Source organism: Chenopodium album, chromosome 21 (assembly GCF_948465745.1).
Source record: "Chenopodium album chromosome 21, dcCheAlbu1.1, whole genome shotgun sequence".
In the NCBI taxonomy this organism is placed as follows: Eukaryota; Viridiplantae; Streptophyta; class Magnoliopsida; order Caryophyllales; family Amaranthaceae; genus Chenopodium; species Chenopodium album.
In genome coordinates this window covers 3210007-3224278 of record NC_137854.1, presented here as the reverse complement: position 1 = coordinate 3224278, position 14272 = coordinate 3210007, and the positions used below count along the sequence as shown (strand labels likewise).

The 14272-nt window shown below is 35.1% G+C and overlaps 1 protein-coding gene across 2 annotated transcripts; it reads left to right on the top strand.

Annotated features, from left to right (window-relative positions):
- The first annotated feature begins 1271 nt into the window (after positions 1 to 1271).
- On the top strand, positions 1272 to 13924 carry LOC145601240 (calmodulin-binding transcription activator 3-like). 2 transcript variants are annotated; one of them, XM_081657212.1, is made up of 12 exons: positions 1272 to 1439; positions 5544 to 5663; positions 6241 to 6356; positions 6657 to 6745; positions 7614 to 7656; positions 8661 to 8862; positions 9290 to 9570; positions 10598 to 10987; positions 11105 to 11778; positions 12328 to 12913; positions 13020 to 13343; positions 13476 to 13924. In XM_081657212.1, exons 1-12 carry the CDS (start codon positions 1400 to 1402, stop codon positions 13581 to 13583), a joined length of 2973 nt encoding a protein of 990 aa, XP_081513338.1. In that variant the 5' UTR covers positions 1272 to 1399; the 3' UTR covers positions 13584 to 13924. The 2 variants fall into 2 exon arrangements, with proteins under 2 accessions (XP_081513338.1, XP_081513340.1); XM_081657214.1 differs by lacking the exon at positions 1272 to 1439 and having other exon boundaries at positions 5632 to 5663; positions 6241 to 6385.
- Positions 13925 to 14272: the final 348 nt, after the last annotated feature.

The window sequence follows — 14272 nt, the reverse complement described above, 5'->3', positions numbered from 1 at the left end:
CCCGTGAAAAGTTCTAAATTAATAGGGCACATTTTCTTTTACACTTTGATATTTGTGTTCTATGTGTATCCTGGTTAGATATAATTGAAGAAGGGGGAGCTGATCAAATAAGTAAAGTATCCATATGAATTATCTAGGGACTTAGGGCCTGTTCACATTTAGTGAGCTGAAATGAATAATTTATGAGAGAAGGAAATTAGGAACTGAACTGGACTGAACTGCATTGAATTGATTGGAGTTGAATTGAAATTAAGTTGAAGTGAACAGACCCTTAAACTCAACCTTATTGTTTAGAACTAGCATAACTACAAATTTAACTCATTTTTACTCCTTTGGTATCTTTTTATTACTTTACCAAATTGAATTTTAGGTTCCTTATCTAAATTTTTTTTAGAATCTATAACTTTTCAATATTTTAATTATATGAAATTAAATTTATTAATGGTCGAGTAATATTTAAATTTCAATCACTTAAATTTGAAACTTGATCCAATTTAGGCCTTTCTAAATCCTAACTATGTTCAATTACATGACCCACACTTGACAATTTTGGCACTATTAAATACTTTCATCTTTCATGCACCACCCGACACTCTCCCCAAACTCATCTATAAACCAAGTATTCTCTCATTACAAGTGATGAGTCTTGTCGATCATCACCTTAACAATAACGCGGCAAATAGGACAGGTTAAAATGAAATTATAATCATAAAGTCATTAATAGATCGAAGGTACATCAAGCTGTTTCATATAACGTCTAAATTACGAGAAAATAATATCCTAGTCGCTAATTAATTACTCCCTCCGTCCCCTTTTGATAGTCCTTTATGGACAAATTTTAGTCCCAAAATGTTCACCCCATTTGCTTTTTCCAACAACCATTAATATTAATTTTTTCCAAAATTTCCTCCAATTTGCAACAATACTTGTGCAAATTTAAATTTCCCATGTAAATTTTGTTTTTCCATGTACTTTTATTATTTTCTCTCTCTACTTTTTTGCATATTCAATGTTAATTTACTTTTTCAATGTATTTTAACTATTCTTATTTCCTGTAAAAAAAAAACTATTCTTATTTGTGTTTATTAATTCCCGTGAATTCTTACTTCCTATCAAAAAAAAAACTATTCTTATTTGTGTTTATTAATTTCGTGAAAAATGTCCATCAGAGACTATCAAAAGGGGACGGAGGGAGTAATTAGTAGTCGGTACTCAAAACGCGGCTCCGCGGTCTTTTGTTTTATTTCCCCTCTAAAGATCTTTCTTTATTTGCCTTGTTCCGCGGTGGTCACTGCATCATTACGATTGAATGATTATGCTCCATCATCTTCTCACTTCTTCCCCAAATCAAACGCCTTAAAATTTTCTTCATTTTCGCTGATTATTACTAGGGTTTCTTATGGCTCAGAAGAATCATCTCGAGTTCGGCAATCAATTAGGTGAGATATCATTCTCTCTCTTCAGCTCTTCACCCGAATCAATTGATGTAATTGTGGTTTTATGTTAATCGCAATTTTGCATTGTATTATGACGTAGAATTTCATTTTATCCATTATTTTCTGTAAATTTTTAGGAGTGATTTCTCAATTAGTTGATTGCTTGTATATACGATGCATGATTTTCTAAAAAGATGCAAGATTGTTGATTTCATTTGATTTTTATTAGAAAGGGTTGCATATGTAAATTGGTAACTAGTATTAATTTTGGAACTGATGACAAAACATGCATTGATCAATTTTTGATTAAAGTGGTCAATATTTCCACTGTTAGCTTATTATTAGTATAAGATTTTTTATATCATTCCTGTTATTATTAATTATCTTGCTTAATGGTTACCCTTTTTTGCATTGATAAATAATTTATTCTTTGATACCTTGTATTCAAGAGAAACAATTAAGATTGATGATGAGGCCTGAGTGTTGTGTCTTTGAATTTGAGTGAATATCAGAATTCATTCTAATTCATTCTCGAAAACTCTAGGAATTTTTTTTGAGATTCTTAGAGCAGATACTATAGGAAAATGGGTAATGAATGTTTAAGTTCATAGATATGTCATCGAATAATGAAACAAAACACCAATTGATCGACAAAGTCCAAGTCTAACTCCTATAATTTAGCACCAAGCAAGAGCTTAGTTGAAGAAGCCCAAGTCTAATCCTATAATTTAGCACCAAGCAAGAGCTTAGTTGAAGTAAAAAAATTAAAGGATCAATAATGACAGTAACAAACCAAAGAAGGTTTCATAAAGTTTTTTTTTATTTTTATTTTTATTTTTTTTTATTTTTTATTTATTTATTTTTTTTTTTTTTTTTTTTGTCACTAGTTATCGTAGAACCAACTCCGTATACACTTCTTTTTTAGTGGAAAAGATTTAAGGTATAGGAGAGAGATAGCTTAAATAGGATATAAATCAACCTGTAAAAACAAAACAATATCTACTCATAGGAGGTTATAGTATCATCATTATATTTATATGACATCATTATAGTCAAGTGATCAACAAGTCCAAGTCTAACTCCTATAATTTAGCACCAAGCAAGAGCTTAGTTGAAGAAGCCCAAGTCTAACTCCTATAATTTAGCACCAAACAAAAGCTTAGTTGAAGTAAAAAATTAAAGGATCAATAATGACAGTAACAAACCAAAGAAGGTTTCAAAAAGATTTTTTTTTGTTAATTTGTTACTAGTTATCGTAGAATCAACTCCGTATACACTTCTTTTGTAGTGGAAAAGATTTAAGGTATAGGAGAGAGATTTCTTAAAAAAGATATAAATCAACCTATAAAAACAAAACAATATCTACTCATAGGAGGTTATAGTATCATCATTATATTTATATGATATTATTATAGTTAAGTCACATCACATCATTATACTTATATGACATCATTATATTTCATGAATTTCAAAACAAAACTCGTTCTTGGTACTTTATAGACATCTTTATAGGTATCTTATGGTTTCAAACCGCCTTATATGACCCCAGGAGTCACCCCACACATTCAGTTCATTTTTTGAAAAATTGTCAAAAATGGACCCGAAATCGTGTATACCTTCAATTATGAACAATTTTTCACTTTTTTGGACCCGGGAAAAATAATTGCCGAGATGCTTCCCATGGACCCTAATGCACCCTGAGAGTCCATTTGGATGGGTAAAACCATACAATAAGCCTTTAAACTGTCAATTTACCCATTTGCAACTTCCACCGATTTCATAGACTCAAGGTTACCAAGGACATTTATGAAAACATATAATGATCATATGTGGTTCCAAACGACATTATATGACCCCGGGATGTATCCCCTAGTATCTCGAGACTTTTCGACATTGGGCCCAAAATCTCCAAAATTGCCCCAAAAGCATGAATTATAACCTTCAATTTTGGAAATTTTTGACTTTTTTTTTTTTTTTTTACCAGGAAACAATTAATGAGATGCTTCCTATAGACCCCAATACCCTCCGAGAGTCCAATTGGGTGGTCCAATTTGCCTTTAAGCATCTAATATTCTAATTTACCTTTCGTAAACTTGTACTTTTTGCTAAAAGTGGTTAATATTTCCACTTTTAGCTTATTATTAGTATAAGATTGTTTATATCATTATATTGTCATTATTAGTTATCTTGCTTAATGGTCACCTTTTTTTGCATAAATAAATAATTTATTCTTTGATATCTTGTATTCAAGAGAAACAATTAAGATTGATGATGAGGCCGAAGTTGTGTCTTTAATTTTGAGTGAATATCAAAATTCATTTTCGAAAACTCAAAGAATTTTGTTTTGAGATTCTTAGTGCAAACACTATGGGGAAATGGGTAACGATGTTTACGTTCATAAATATGACATCGAATTATGAAACAAAACTCCAATCTATCGACAATGACGACAAGTCCAAGTAGAACTCCAATAATTTAGCACCAAGCAAGAGATTAGTTAAAGTCAAAATTTTAGGACCAACTCCATTTACTCACAACTTCTCTTTGTAGTGGAAGGCATTGTTATAGGAGAGAAATTGCTTAAAAAGGATATAAATCAAGCTATGATAAAAATAAAACAATATCTACTCATAGGAGGTTATAGACTTATAGTATCATCTCAAGAACCCAAAGCGGTGTGTGTAGCTCAATTCATGAGCATATATTACAGAACTTGTATCCTAAAATAAATGTCATATTTTAAAAAAGGGCTAATATCTAGATTGCTCAATTTTTAGTTGTTGAAGAGGTGAAGGTGATGTTCGCATCATGAAACGTGGTGAAAAAAAGTGCTTAGCAAAGGGAAAGCCCCTTTTGACTTTAAATGGGGCTTTCTGTAACAAATAGATGTTACAGAATTTGCATAGGTGATTATCCTTTTTTTTTAAACAGGAAAAGTGTTGTTCTTTGAGTTTTGTAAGAAACAAAGATAGATAATTGCAGTATTTTTCATCTTTATTTTTTTGAAGAAGAAAAGGATTAAAGTGTGGCATATTAAAAGTGATTTTCTTAGTTCAATTTTCTGTTGCCTATCTCTTCCGCCCATTGTTCCTTTGTATGCAGTGAATTTGTGGGTGTGGGTGCTTGCATGTTCTTTCTCTGGCTAAGGTCATTTCTTCAGATTAATTTGCTGTTGGCCTGTTGCCTATCCCTTCTGCCCATTGTTTCTTGTATGCAGTGAATTTGTGGGTGTGTACATGCCCATGGTTCTTGCACGTGAACTCTTGAATCAACTCCTTTGCTTTTATCTTATCTATTATTATGAATATTTTGGCGCTGACGTTTTGTTGAAGTGTGTAGATTCTCCTATTCCCTTTATCCTCATGCTCTGTATGTGACATCATTATATTTGTATGGCATCATTATATTCAAGTCACATCACATCATTATTCTTTTATGACATCATTATATTTCAAAATTTCATGAATTTCAATATAGAAACAAAACTCATTCTTGGTACTTTATAGACATCTTTATAGGTGTCTTATGGTTTCAAACCACCTTATATGACCCCAGGATTTACCCTGCACACTCGGTTCATTTTTTGAAAAATTGTCAAAAATTGACCCGAAATCGTGTATATATCCTTCAATTTTGGACAAATTTTCACTTTTTTGGGCCTGTAAAAAAAATTACCGGGATGCTTCCCATGGATCCTAATACACCCCGAGAGTTTATTTAGATGGGTAAAACTATCAAATATGCCTTTAAACTGCCAATTTACCCATTTACAACTTGCACCGATTTTATAAACTCAAGGCTATCACGGACATTTATGAAAATGATCATATATGGTTCCAAACGACATTATATGACCCCGGGATGTATCCCCTAATATCTTGAGACTTTTCGACACCGGCTCCCGAAACCTCCAAAATTGCCCCAAAAACGTAGCCTTCAGTTTTGGAAAATTTCAACTTTTTTGAACAGGAAACAAAAATTGCCGAGATGCTTCCTATAGACCCTAATACCCGCTGGGAGTCCAATTGAGTGGGTGGAACCATCCAATTAGCCTTTAAGAATCTAATTTACCAGATTTCATAAAATTGTACTTTTTGTGGAATGCAGACATTGAACAAATTCTCTTAGAAGCTCAACATCGGTGGCTGCGGACACCTGAAATTTGCGAGATTCTTCAGAATTATAAGAGATTTAATATTGCACCAGAACCTCCCAATTTGCCTCCAAGTATGACTGTTTGCTCTCATGTCCTTGTCTTATTTTATTTGTGGTTGAGTATCTAATGAAACATTTACATGTCATGGTAAAAGTCTATTGTTTCTGTAGCTTGCAATATCCTTGATCAGAGAAAATCTGAACATCTGGATGTTTGAATTGTCATGTGCCCAACTGCCCCTATATATTATGTACTTCTGTTTGATTTCAAAACTTCTGTTTATGCTGATTAAACTACAATTTTTTTCTCCCTTTACCAGATAATATCCTAGCACTTAAATTTTCAATCAATTCTACATTAATGTGCTTCATGTGTCTGTATATTTTCATATTTTTCATTACTACACTTCTTTGAATCTCTCTATCCAGGATATATCTGATTCTGCTATTATAATTTTTTTCTTCTCTTCTGTTTGTGCATTCTTAATCCACTAAATATTTATTGATTTTAGTTGTGTAATTGTGTTATTATCGTATTATTATCTAATATGCTTTTCTTAGGTTGAATTGCTTTTCAACTGGTGCATCAATTTTGAATTTTTATTTAGGAATGTCATTGACTCATTGCTGATACACAATTTCATTACAGGTGGTGCACTCTTTTTGTTTGACAAAAAAGTGCTAAGATACTTTAGGAAAGATGGTCATAATTGGAGAAAGAAAAAAGATGGAAAGACGGTTAAAGAGGCTCACGAGAGGCTGAAGGCAAGAGGCAGATGACTAGTTACTTTTAGGTCATTCGACTGTGTGTTAACTTATTATGTTTCATTTTGATATTACTTTCTAAGTATGAATTTGGAGGTTTTTTTGGGTGGGGTGGGTGGGGGGGGGGGGGTGCGGGGGGGCTAGGTTATAGGAGCACTTTTTATTTGGCAAATTTTATGCAGTAATGGACAAACTTGTCGTCTTGATATGCTGTCGTCTTATCTGCCAGAAATTCCTTAAAATGCCTTTTTCTTTCATGTTAAATCCCATTTTGTGGTTATTAGTAATGTCGATGTGTAGGCAGGGAGTATCGATGTGTTGCACTGCTACTATGCCCATGGAGAAGACAATGAAAATTTTCAGAGAAGAAGCTATTGGATGTTAAAAGAGTGAGTATAACATGCTCTTGAATTATTGAATTGCTAGTCATATTTGATTTCTGGCTTGCACAAATGGCCATCTGGGCATCTTCGCTTTAATTTTTGTACTACCTTAATGTCCTTGACACATTTACACACTCAATAATATACATAAAGGAGAAAAGTAGGAGGGTTTGGGGGTTTTTTTTTTCCCTCCTTCCTATCCATCTATGTTCTTCAGGCTCTTTACATGCCATTGGGTTATGTTGGCCCTGATGAAGCATTTATTTTGCCTGTCAGCTTTGTAGTCATGCTTTAAACTCGCTTTTTCCTCACTCTAAGAGCTCGTTTGGCTCAAATTTTTAAAGAAGAAATTAAATGGTTTTGAAGTAAGGTAGAAGATTAGAATGGATTCTGAACCATTGCAATTATTAACCCCAAAAACTCTTTTCATCCCTTGCTTCTACTCCTTTCTTCCCATCATCTTCTTCTTCTCACTGTCTTCACACTCTCTTCTCTCCTTCCCTTGCATTGTTATCCCCTTGCACCCACGCCGTTCAACCATAATGTTGGAAGTTTTTCAGAGAAGGGAATCGTGGTAGTTGTTTAGTCATAATGTGGTGGTAGTGGTGGGGTTGTGGTAGTGATAGCAGGTTAGTCTTTTTTGAGAGTGGATGATTACAATTTGCAACATTATTACCTGATGGAAATTGAAACAGTAGGACTCATAAGTTCCAGCTTGTTGACTAGGCAACAAGATTCTCATGGTGAGTCATTCGTAGACTTAAAATTATGTCAGGGATTCGCGGTCTCTTTGCCTTTAATGTGTGCTGCATTTAATAAATTGTGTGCTGTGTTTGATGCATCTCAGTTTTCTTAACCTTCTTTTTTTCTGCAGGGAATTCTCGCACATTGTACTTGTTCACTATAGAGAAGTGAAGGTTAGCCCCCAAACTTTGTTGTTATATTCGCAAGTCACTACAATAATGCTTGCTAATGTCACTGTGTCAGATGTTAAATACAAGTTGAATAGATATGGATTGCACTTCTGTAAATACTCTCTCTATTCGAAGATACCAAAAGGCACCATAGTTCTTACAAAAATGAAAATCAAATAACAGGGCTAATAAATGTGTGCAGCCACCGAGAATTTTCCTATTTCACTTATCTTTTGTATTAATGTTCCATGTAAATCTTAAATCTGGGGTATCATGTGTGAAAAAGGTGTAATTCAGTGGTAGGGCTAATTGAGAAAGAGGTAATAGTTTCATACTTGCGACAACTCTTTACTTAAGTTAGAGTTTTTAAATGAAAATCTGATCTATTGTCATGTAAATAAGAGTTTCTAGTATAAATGTCTTTTGCAATGAATGTGTTATTCCTGTAAAGTTGTATCTCTTGGTAGTAAACTTTTAACATATGCAAGTTTTGGCGTTACCATATATATTTGTTGAAGAGGGTAATTGGCTCTATATGAATGTGCATTTGGGGTTCTCTGTTCTCTATTTAAAGGCAAAATTAAAGGAAAAGCTGACATGAGAGAGCAATATCTTTTGCTTTGATTAGTAGCATGTATGGGTTTTCCTGTCCAATTATATGCTTTTCTCAAATTTAAAAAGTATACTTCCTCCGTTAATGGTTATTTGCAACAAAGGGGTATTATTTGTGAGATATAAAATATTCCTTTGTTGCAAATAACCATTAACAGAGGAAGTATTTTAAAAGGACTGCTGGACCTGGATCCACTGCATTAGCTCGGGTGGTAGATGGATAATACGAGAAAGTGTTTTCGCCTCTTGTGCAGTAGCTGCTCTTTCCTCTCTTCACAACTCCTGTTTCCGGTTCTGTTGTGAGAAGGAGAAGATTATTAATCAAGTCTTTTACAATCCATTGCTGACATCTATAGTAAACCATAAGATTTTCTGTGCTGTCTGTCATATATTAGGGCTACAGGACAACCTTTAACCGCTTTAAAGAGACTGAAGAGGATATTGCAAATACCCAAAATAAACAAATTGTATGCAATTCTGAGGCAGAAAGCTCCTTAAATTCAGGCCTGCAGCAAAATTGTTCAATGTTTTCTCAGAATACTGATAGCAGAAGCCCAAATAGTGCTCAGGCATCAGATTATGGAGATGCTGAGTCAGGTATGGTTTCTTTCCATTACATGTTCTGTAAATCTTACACTCTGCCTAAAAAGCTTCTATGGAAAAATCAACTTCTGTAATATTGGCACTTACAGCTTAAATCGCACCTCTTTTTTTTTTGTTTTTTTTTTTTTTTTTTTTTTGTATTTCTCTGTTGAGTATGTAATAAAAATGTCCATTGACCTAAGTTTGATATAAACTGACATGTTTTGCAACACTTACTAGCAAGTTCAAGATTTGTTGGAGTCTCTGTCATTTAGTTTGATAAAAGAGACCCTGCTTGTTCATTTTTTTTCTGGAACTGCCTTGTTTGTGGTTTCTTAATGCTCAAATAGTTCTCATTTTCTTTTGTCTGTACTTCTCAAATTACAGCCAAGTCATTAAGGATATACATTATCTGAGCTGTGGAATTTGCACTGATTTGCAGGGAATCAAGCAAAGTCCACCACTATTTCTTCTCTGGAGATTGATGTAGATAGACCAGTACAAAAGCATCAGAATGAGCTATGGGGATGGGAAAATGTTTTGGAAAATCACAATGTCAGAGTGCAATTTGCATCATTAGAATCCTCCATCTTAAATGTACAATCAGATTCTGTGCACACCAACTCTAAACAAGAAAATGTGATCACAAAACTTTTCTTGACAGATCCCTGTTGTGAAACCCAGGCATCAAGGGATCTTGCTCAAGGCTCAGAAGAGTGGCAGGTGATACTTCTATGTGGTTATGTTATGGTTTCTTCTTGCCTCAGATAGGTTTTCCTTTAATTAATTAGCAGCAAATGTCTGTAGTGGTCCTTTTTTTGTAAAATTTATGGCCTTTCAGAATTTAGCACAACTTTACTAGCTAATCTGATTCTGCAACCTTTGATTTTGTTATCTATACTTTTTTAAATGTATTGTATTGTTACCTTCCTGAGAGTTCTGACCATTTGACTCCCATGCTTCTTCTTTTTAGCTTTATCATTATTATTTATCCCTTTGGGTTTCGTCATACTGTGTTGGGAATGGGTGAGTTTGTTGGTTTATTTTTAAACTTTGTAACCAAATAAATGACAATTAGGTGGCCAAGTGGACAGCCATGCATATGGGCAATATGTCTAAATGAGTATAAGATGATTAACAGCAACATTATAAATGAAAAAAAATCCAGGGACGATCCCAAGCATCCCCTCAAGTGAGATAAAAACCTGTATTTATAATCAAATACGTAGTAGCTGCCATAATGTTGACAGAAACCTCCTTGTAACTGTTGTAAGTATTTGCAATTTAGGGAACCACCTTATATAAGTTAGAATAATTTTCTTTACTTCTACATATCTAAGGATATGACCATTTTAGGTTGCTGAAAGTGGTAAATTAGAAAACAGTTATTTATGAAGGGTGGTTTATTAAGAATCTCCCTATATCAAGCCCTCCCAAAATTTCACTGGCTATGTCTCTTGTAATTATCAAGTAGGATGGAGAAGCTTCCACCATTAGCTGGTGCCTTCTTGATAGTTTATTATTCTCTTTAGGTCCAATATAAAAGTAAGCAGAAAGTTTTATTATTGCATGATGTCCCCCCATTTTCTCTCCTGCATTGTTGTTATAATTAAGGTATTTTATATGTTTTCAGTGATTTTGGGTAGCTATCAAGATGCAATGCATCTGTACTCCGCTTATACACTGAAACTCAATTATGCCGAAGCTACATGACTACCTTGTAATTGATACTATGTGTATGGGTGAACAGGCTATGCATGTCATGGATTATCAAACTGAGCCTTCTGTTGCAGCATGCAAAGAAGATCAAGTAGATGTAAAGAGCAATCTGACTGTTGTGAAAAATTCTAGCCACTTTTCTGCTGCAAGAATTTTATTAGATAGACCTGTTAAAGATGAAACTCTAAAGAAGAGTGACAGCTTCAGCCAGTGGATGTGCAAAGAACTTGAAGATGTGGAACCAGTCAAACCATCATCTGGTGCATACTGGGATGCTGATGACAAGAGAAGTGATTATTCGAATCTTCCACCTCAAGCTGAGTTCGACTCTTACACTGTTGGTCCCTCACTTTCACAGGACCAGCATTTTAGGATTATTGATTTTGCACCAAGTTGGGGATATGCTGGTTCTGAAACTAAGGTATAGTAGCTTTAAAGCTTTTATGTATGCCATGATATTCGTAAGACACTTTGGTTTGTATCATATGACTGTTATTATCTTTCTGAAAAATTCAATAATAATTTTCATCTTGTCTAGGTTTTAATTACTGGGAAATTTATGAAGACTCGGCCAGATGCAGAAAATTGTCAGTGGTCATGTATGTTTGGTGAAGTGGAAGTACCAGCTGAGGTTATAGCTGATGGTGCCCTACGTTGCCATGCACCCCCACATTGTGTGGGTAGAGTTCCATTTTATGTAACATGCTCTAATAGATTGGCATGTAGTGAAGTGAGGGAGTTTGAATACAAGGATAAATTTATGCATGGTCTTGATGCAACCTTTTTGATTCAAATAAAATTTTGCAAATTACTCTCATTGGGTTCCAGCTATTGCCAGAATATTGTGCCTTGCAATGGGGATGGAAACTCAGATTTGGATCATGAAATCGCGTCATTGCTGAAGGGAAATGACAATGAATGGTTCCATATACTGGAACTTTCTGCAAAGGAGGAGTTTTCTCTGGGTGAAGTGAAGGATAGGCTGGCTGAAAAGCTTATAAAAGAAAGGTTGTGTGAGTGGCTTCTGTGTAAGAGAACCGAAGGTGGAAAAGGTCCCCGTGTTTTGGATGAGAATGGCCAGGGTGTTCTACATTTTGCAGCTGCTCTTGGATATGACTGGGCCATCTCCCTAACTGTAGCTGCTGGTGTAAGTATCAACTTCCGTGATGTGCGTGGGTGGACTGCTCTGCATTGGGCAGCATATTATGGCAGGTAACAGCGACTACATCTTTCTTCTTTATATTTTGAGTGTCTGTTTTATAATCTCTAGTATGCATTGTATTATTCTTTCTTTTGTTATCTTCTTTAGGATTATAGCTCTATATCATTAGTGATGGCTTGAACTAGGGATTGAGAAAATTCTTCAATTTTTCATGTTTGATAGTCAAACTAGTTGAATTTGCGGGGTTTAGATTTTAGAAGGAAAATGGGTCAAAATTGAGATTAGTAGTCCTTTTCAATAACTGCGGTAGCAAAGAGTTTCTTTTTTTTTTTTTTTTTTTTGGGCAAGGTTGCGTGCTTACAATATCTCACCACCATTCCTATCCCCCTAACAAAGAATAGGAAAAAAAAAAAAAAAAAACTCAATCAGGATCCACAAACATTTTGTGATTCTCTTATAGCTGTCAGCCCTCTTTCCACCCCTTCCCCTCTTCCCCCTTTGAATTCTGAAAGCTTATGTGATCACTCTGTATTGGCTTGCTAATGGAGAATAATTTTTATTTCTATCACTGTTCATTTTAATTTGAATTTTGGGTCAAGGGAGCGTACAGTTGTTTATCTCATCTCTCTGGGTGCATCTGCTGGGGCGTTAACAGATCCTTCCCCAACATATCCAATGGGCAGAACACCTGCTGACTTGGCCTCAGAAAATGGTCATAAAGGGATTTCTGGATTTCTGGCAGAATCAGCCTTGAGTGCCCATCTTAAATGTCTGACGTTGAAGGATAAAGTCGAACAGGATGGTACAGTAGAGGTACTTGGAATGTCCTCTGTATTAACTGCCTCGGAACGGACTGCTACCCCGGTCAGCAAGGGAGTCAATCTTGATGGACTTTCATTAAAGGACTCTTTAGCAGCTGTTTGCAATGCTTCCCAAGCTGCTGCGCGAATTCATCAAGTCTTTAGATCACATTCTTTTAAGAGGAATCAGAAGAGGGAGTTTGGTAATGATAAAAAGAAAACCCCAGATGAGTATGCTCTCTCAGTAATTACCCTGAACTCCCACAAGCGGGGTCAACATGATGAGCCGGTGCATGCTGCTGCTGTCAGAATACAGAATAAGTTCCGCAGTTGGAAAGGTAGAAGAGAGTTCATTAGACTCAGGCAAAAGATTGTTAAAATCCAGGTGAGTGTTGCCTTTATTAATACTTGGCTTTGTAGTGTTCTACCTGTAATTCTCCTCAAAAATCAATGCCAGTCCTGAATTAACTTTTATATTTCCTTGGAAACAGGCCCATGTTAGAGGACACCAGGTAAGAAAACACTACAAAGCATTTGTATGGTCGGTTGGTATTGTGGAAAAGGTAATCCTTCGTTGGAGAAGAAAAAAAAGTGGGTTACGAGGGTTCAAATCTGAGTCATTGTCTGTAATGAAGCCACAGTCTCAGGGCAAATCTTCCGATGACGACTATGATTTCCTCAAGGAAGGTAGGAAACAAGCTGAGGAAAGACTGCAGAAAGCACTATCCAGGGTAAAGTCAATGGTTCGTTATCCAGAGGCAAGAGACCAATACCGCAGGCTGCTTACCACTGTCACAGAGATTAAAGAGATGAAGGTACGTAGGGACGTGTAGCTAGAGCATGCAAGTGTATAACCTGCCATTACTCTAGATATGCTAATAAAATATTCAGATGGAAATTTATTTGGTATATATTCCTTTTTTTTTTTTTTTTTTTTTTTTTTGCAGGATGGATGTAGTAGTGGTGCTATTGATGATGGGTCATATGCTGCAACCTCAATGGGTGATGATCTGGTTAATCTTGATATATTGCTGAACGATGGCACCATGCCTTAGGAAATAGCAAGAGACATATCTAACTTAGGTTGACTGATTAGCACCGATAATTGTATATCTGTTCACTATTAGAGTAGGATTATGTATATAGTTTGGCAATCTGCTTTACAGTTTGTCAGTTTACACTAGTTGCAGCTGTATCTGTTCTCCGCAACTAGCAATTCTGGCATAATCTTATATCTATAATAATGTATTTCCTCCGTTACTATATAATTGCACCATTTGTTATTTTAGTCTCTAATGTATTTGTTTGACCATGAATATCTTTAGCTGTGCATTGTATAAGTACATACTAAGATGTTTCCAACAATTTTTTACTTTATACGGAGTAATTTTTAAAATTTGACCTTCAAAAGAGAAATGATAAGTTTATTTAGTAACAGAAGTAAGGTATTTAAAGACGTTCCAAAGTAGGCATAACAATATAACATATGGCACCCACCCAAGCTGTCACCCGCGTTAAAAGTTGTGAACGGGTAAAATTGGCGAGATGTTTACCATGGTCCCTAATACCCTCCGGGAGTACAATTGGGTCAGTGGAACCATGCAATATGCCCTTAAACGGTCATTTTACCCGTTCACAACTTGGTGATTTCGTAAACTCAAGCATACTACGGACGTTTATGACAACATATAATGATCATATGTGGTTTCAAACGGAATTATATGACCTCGAGATGTATCCCTTA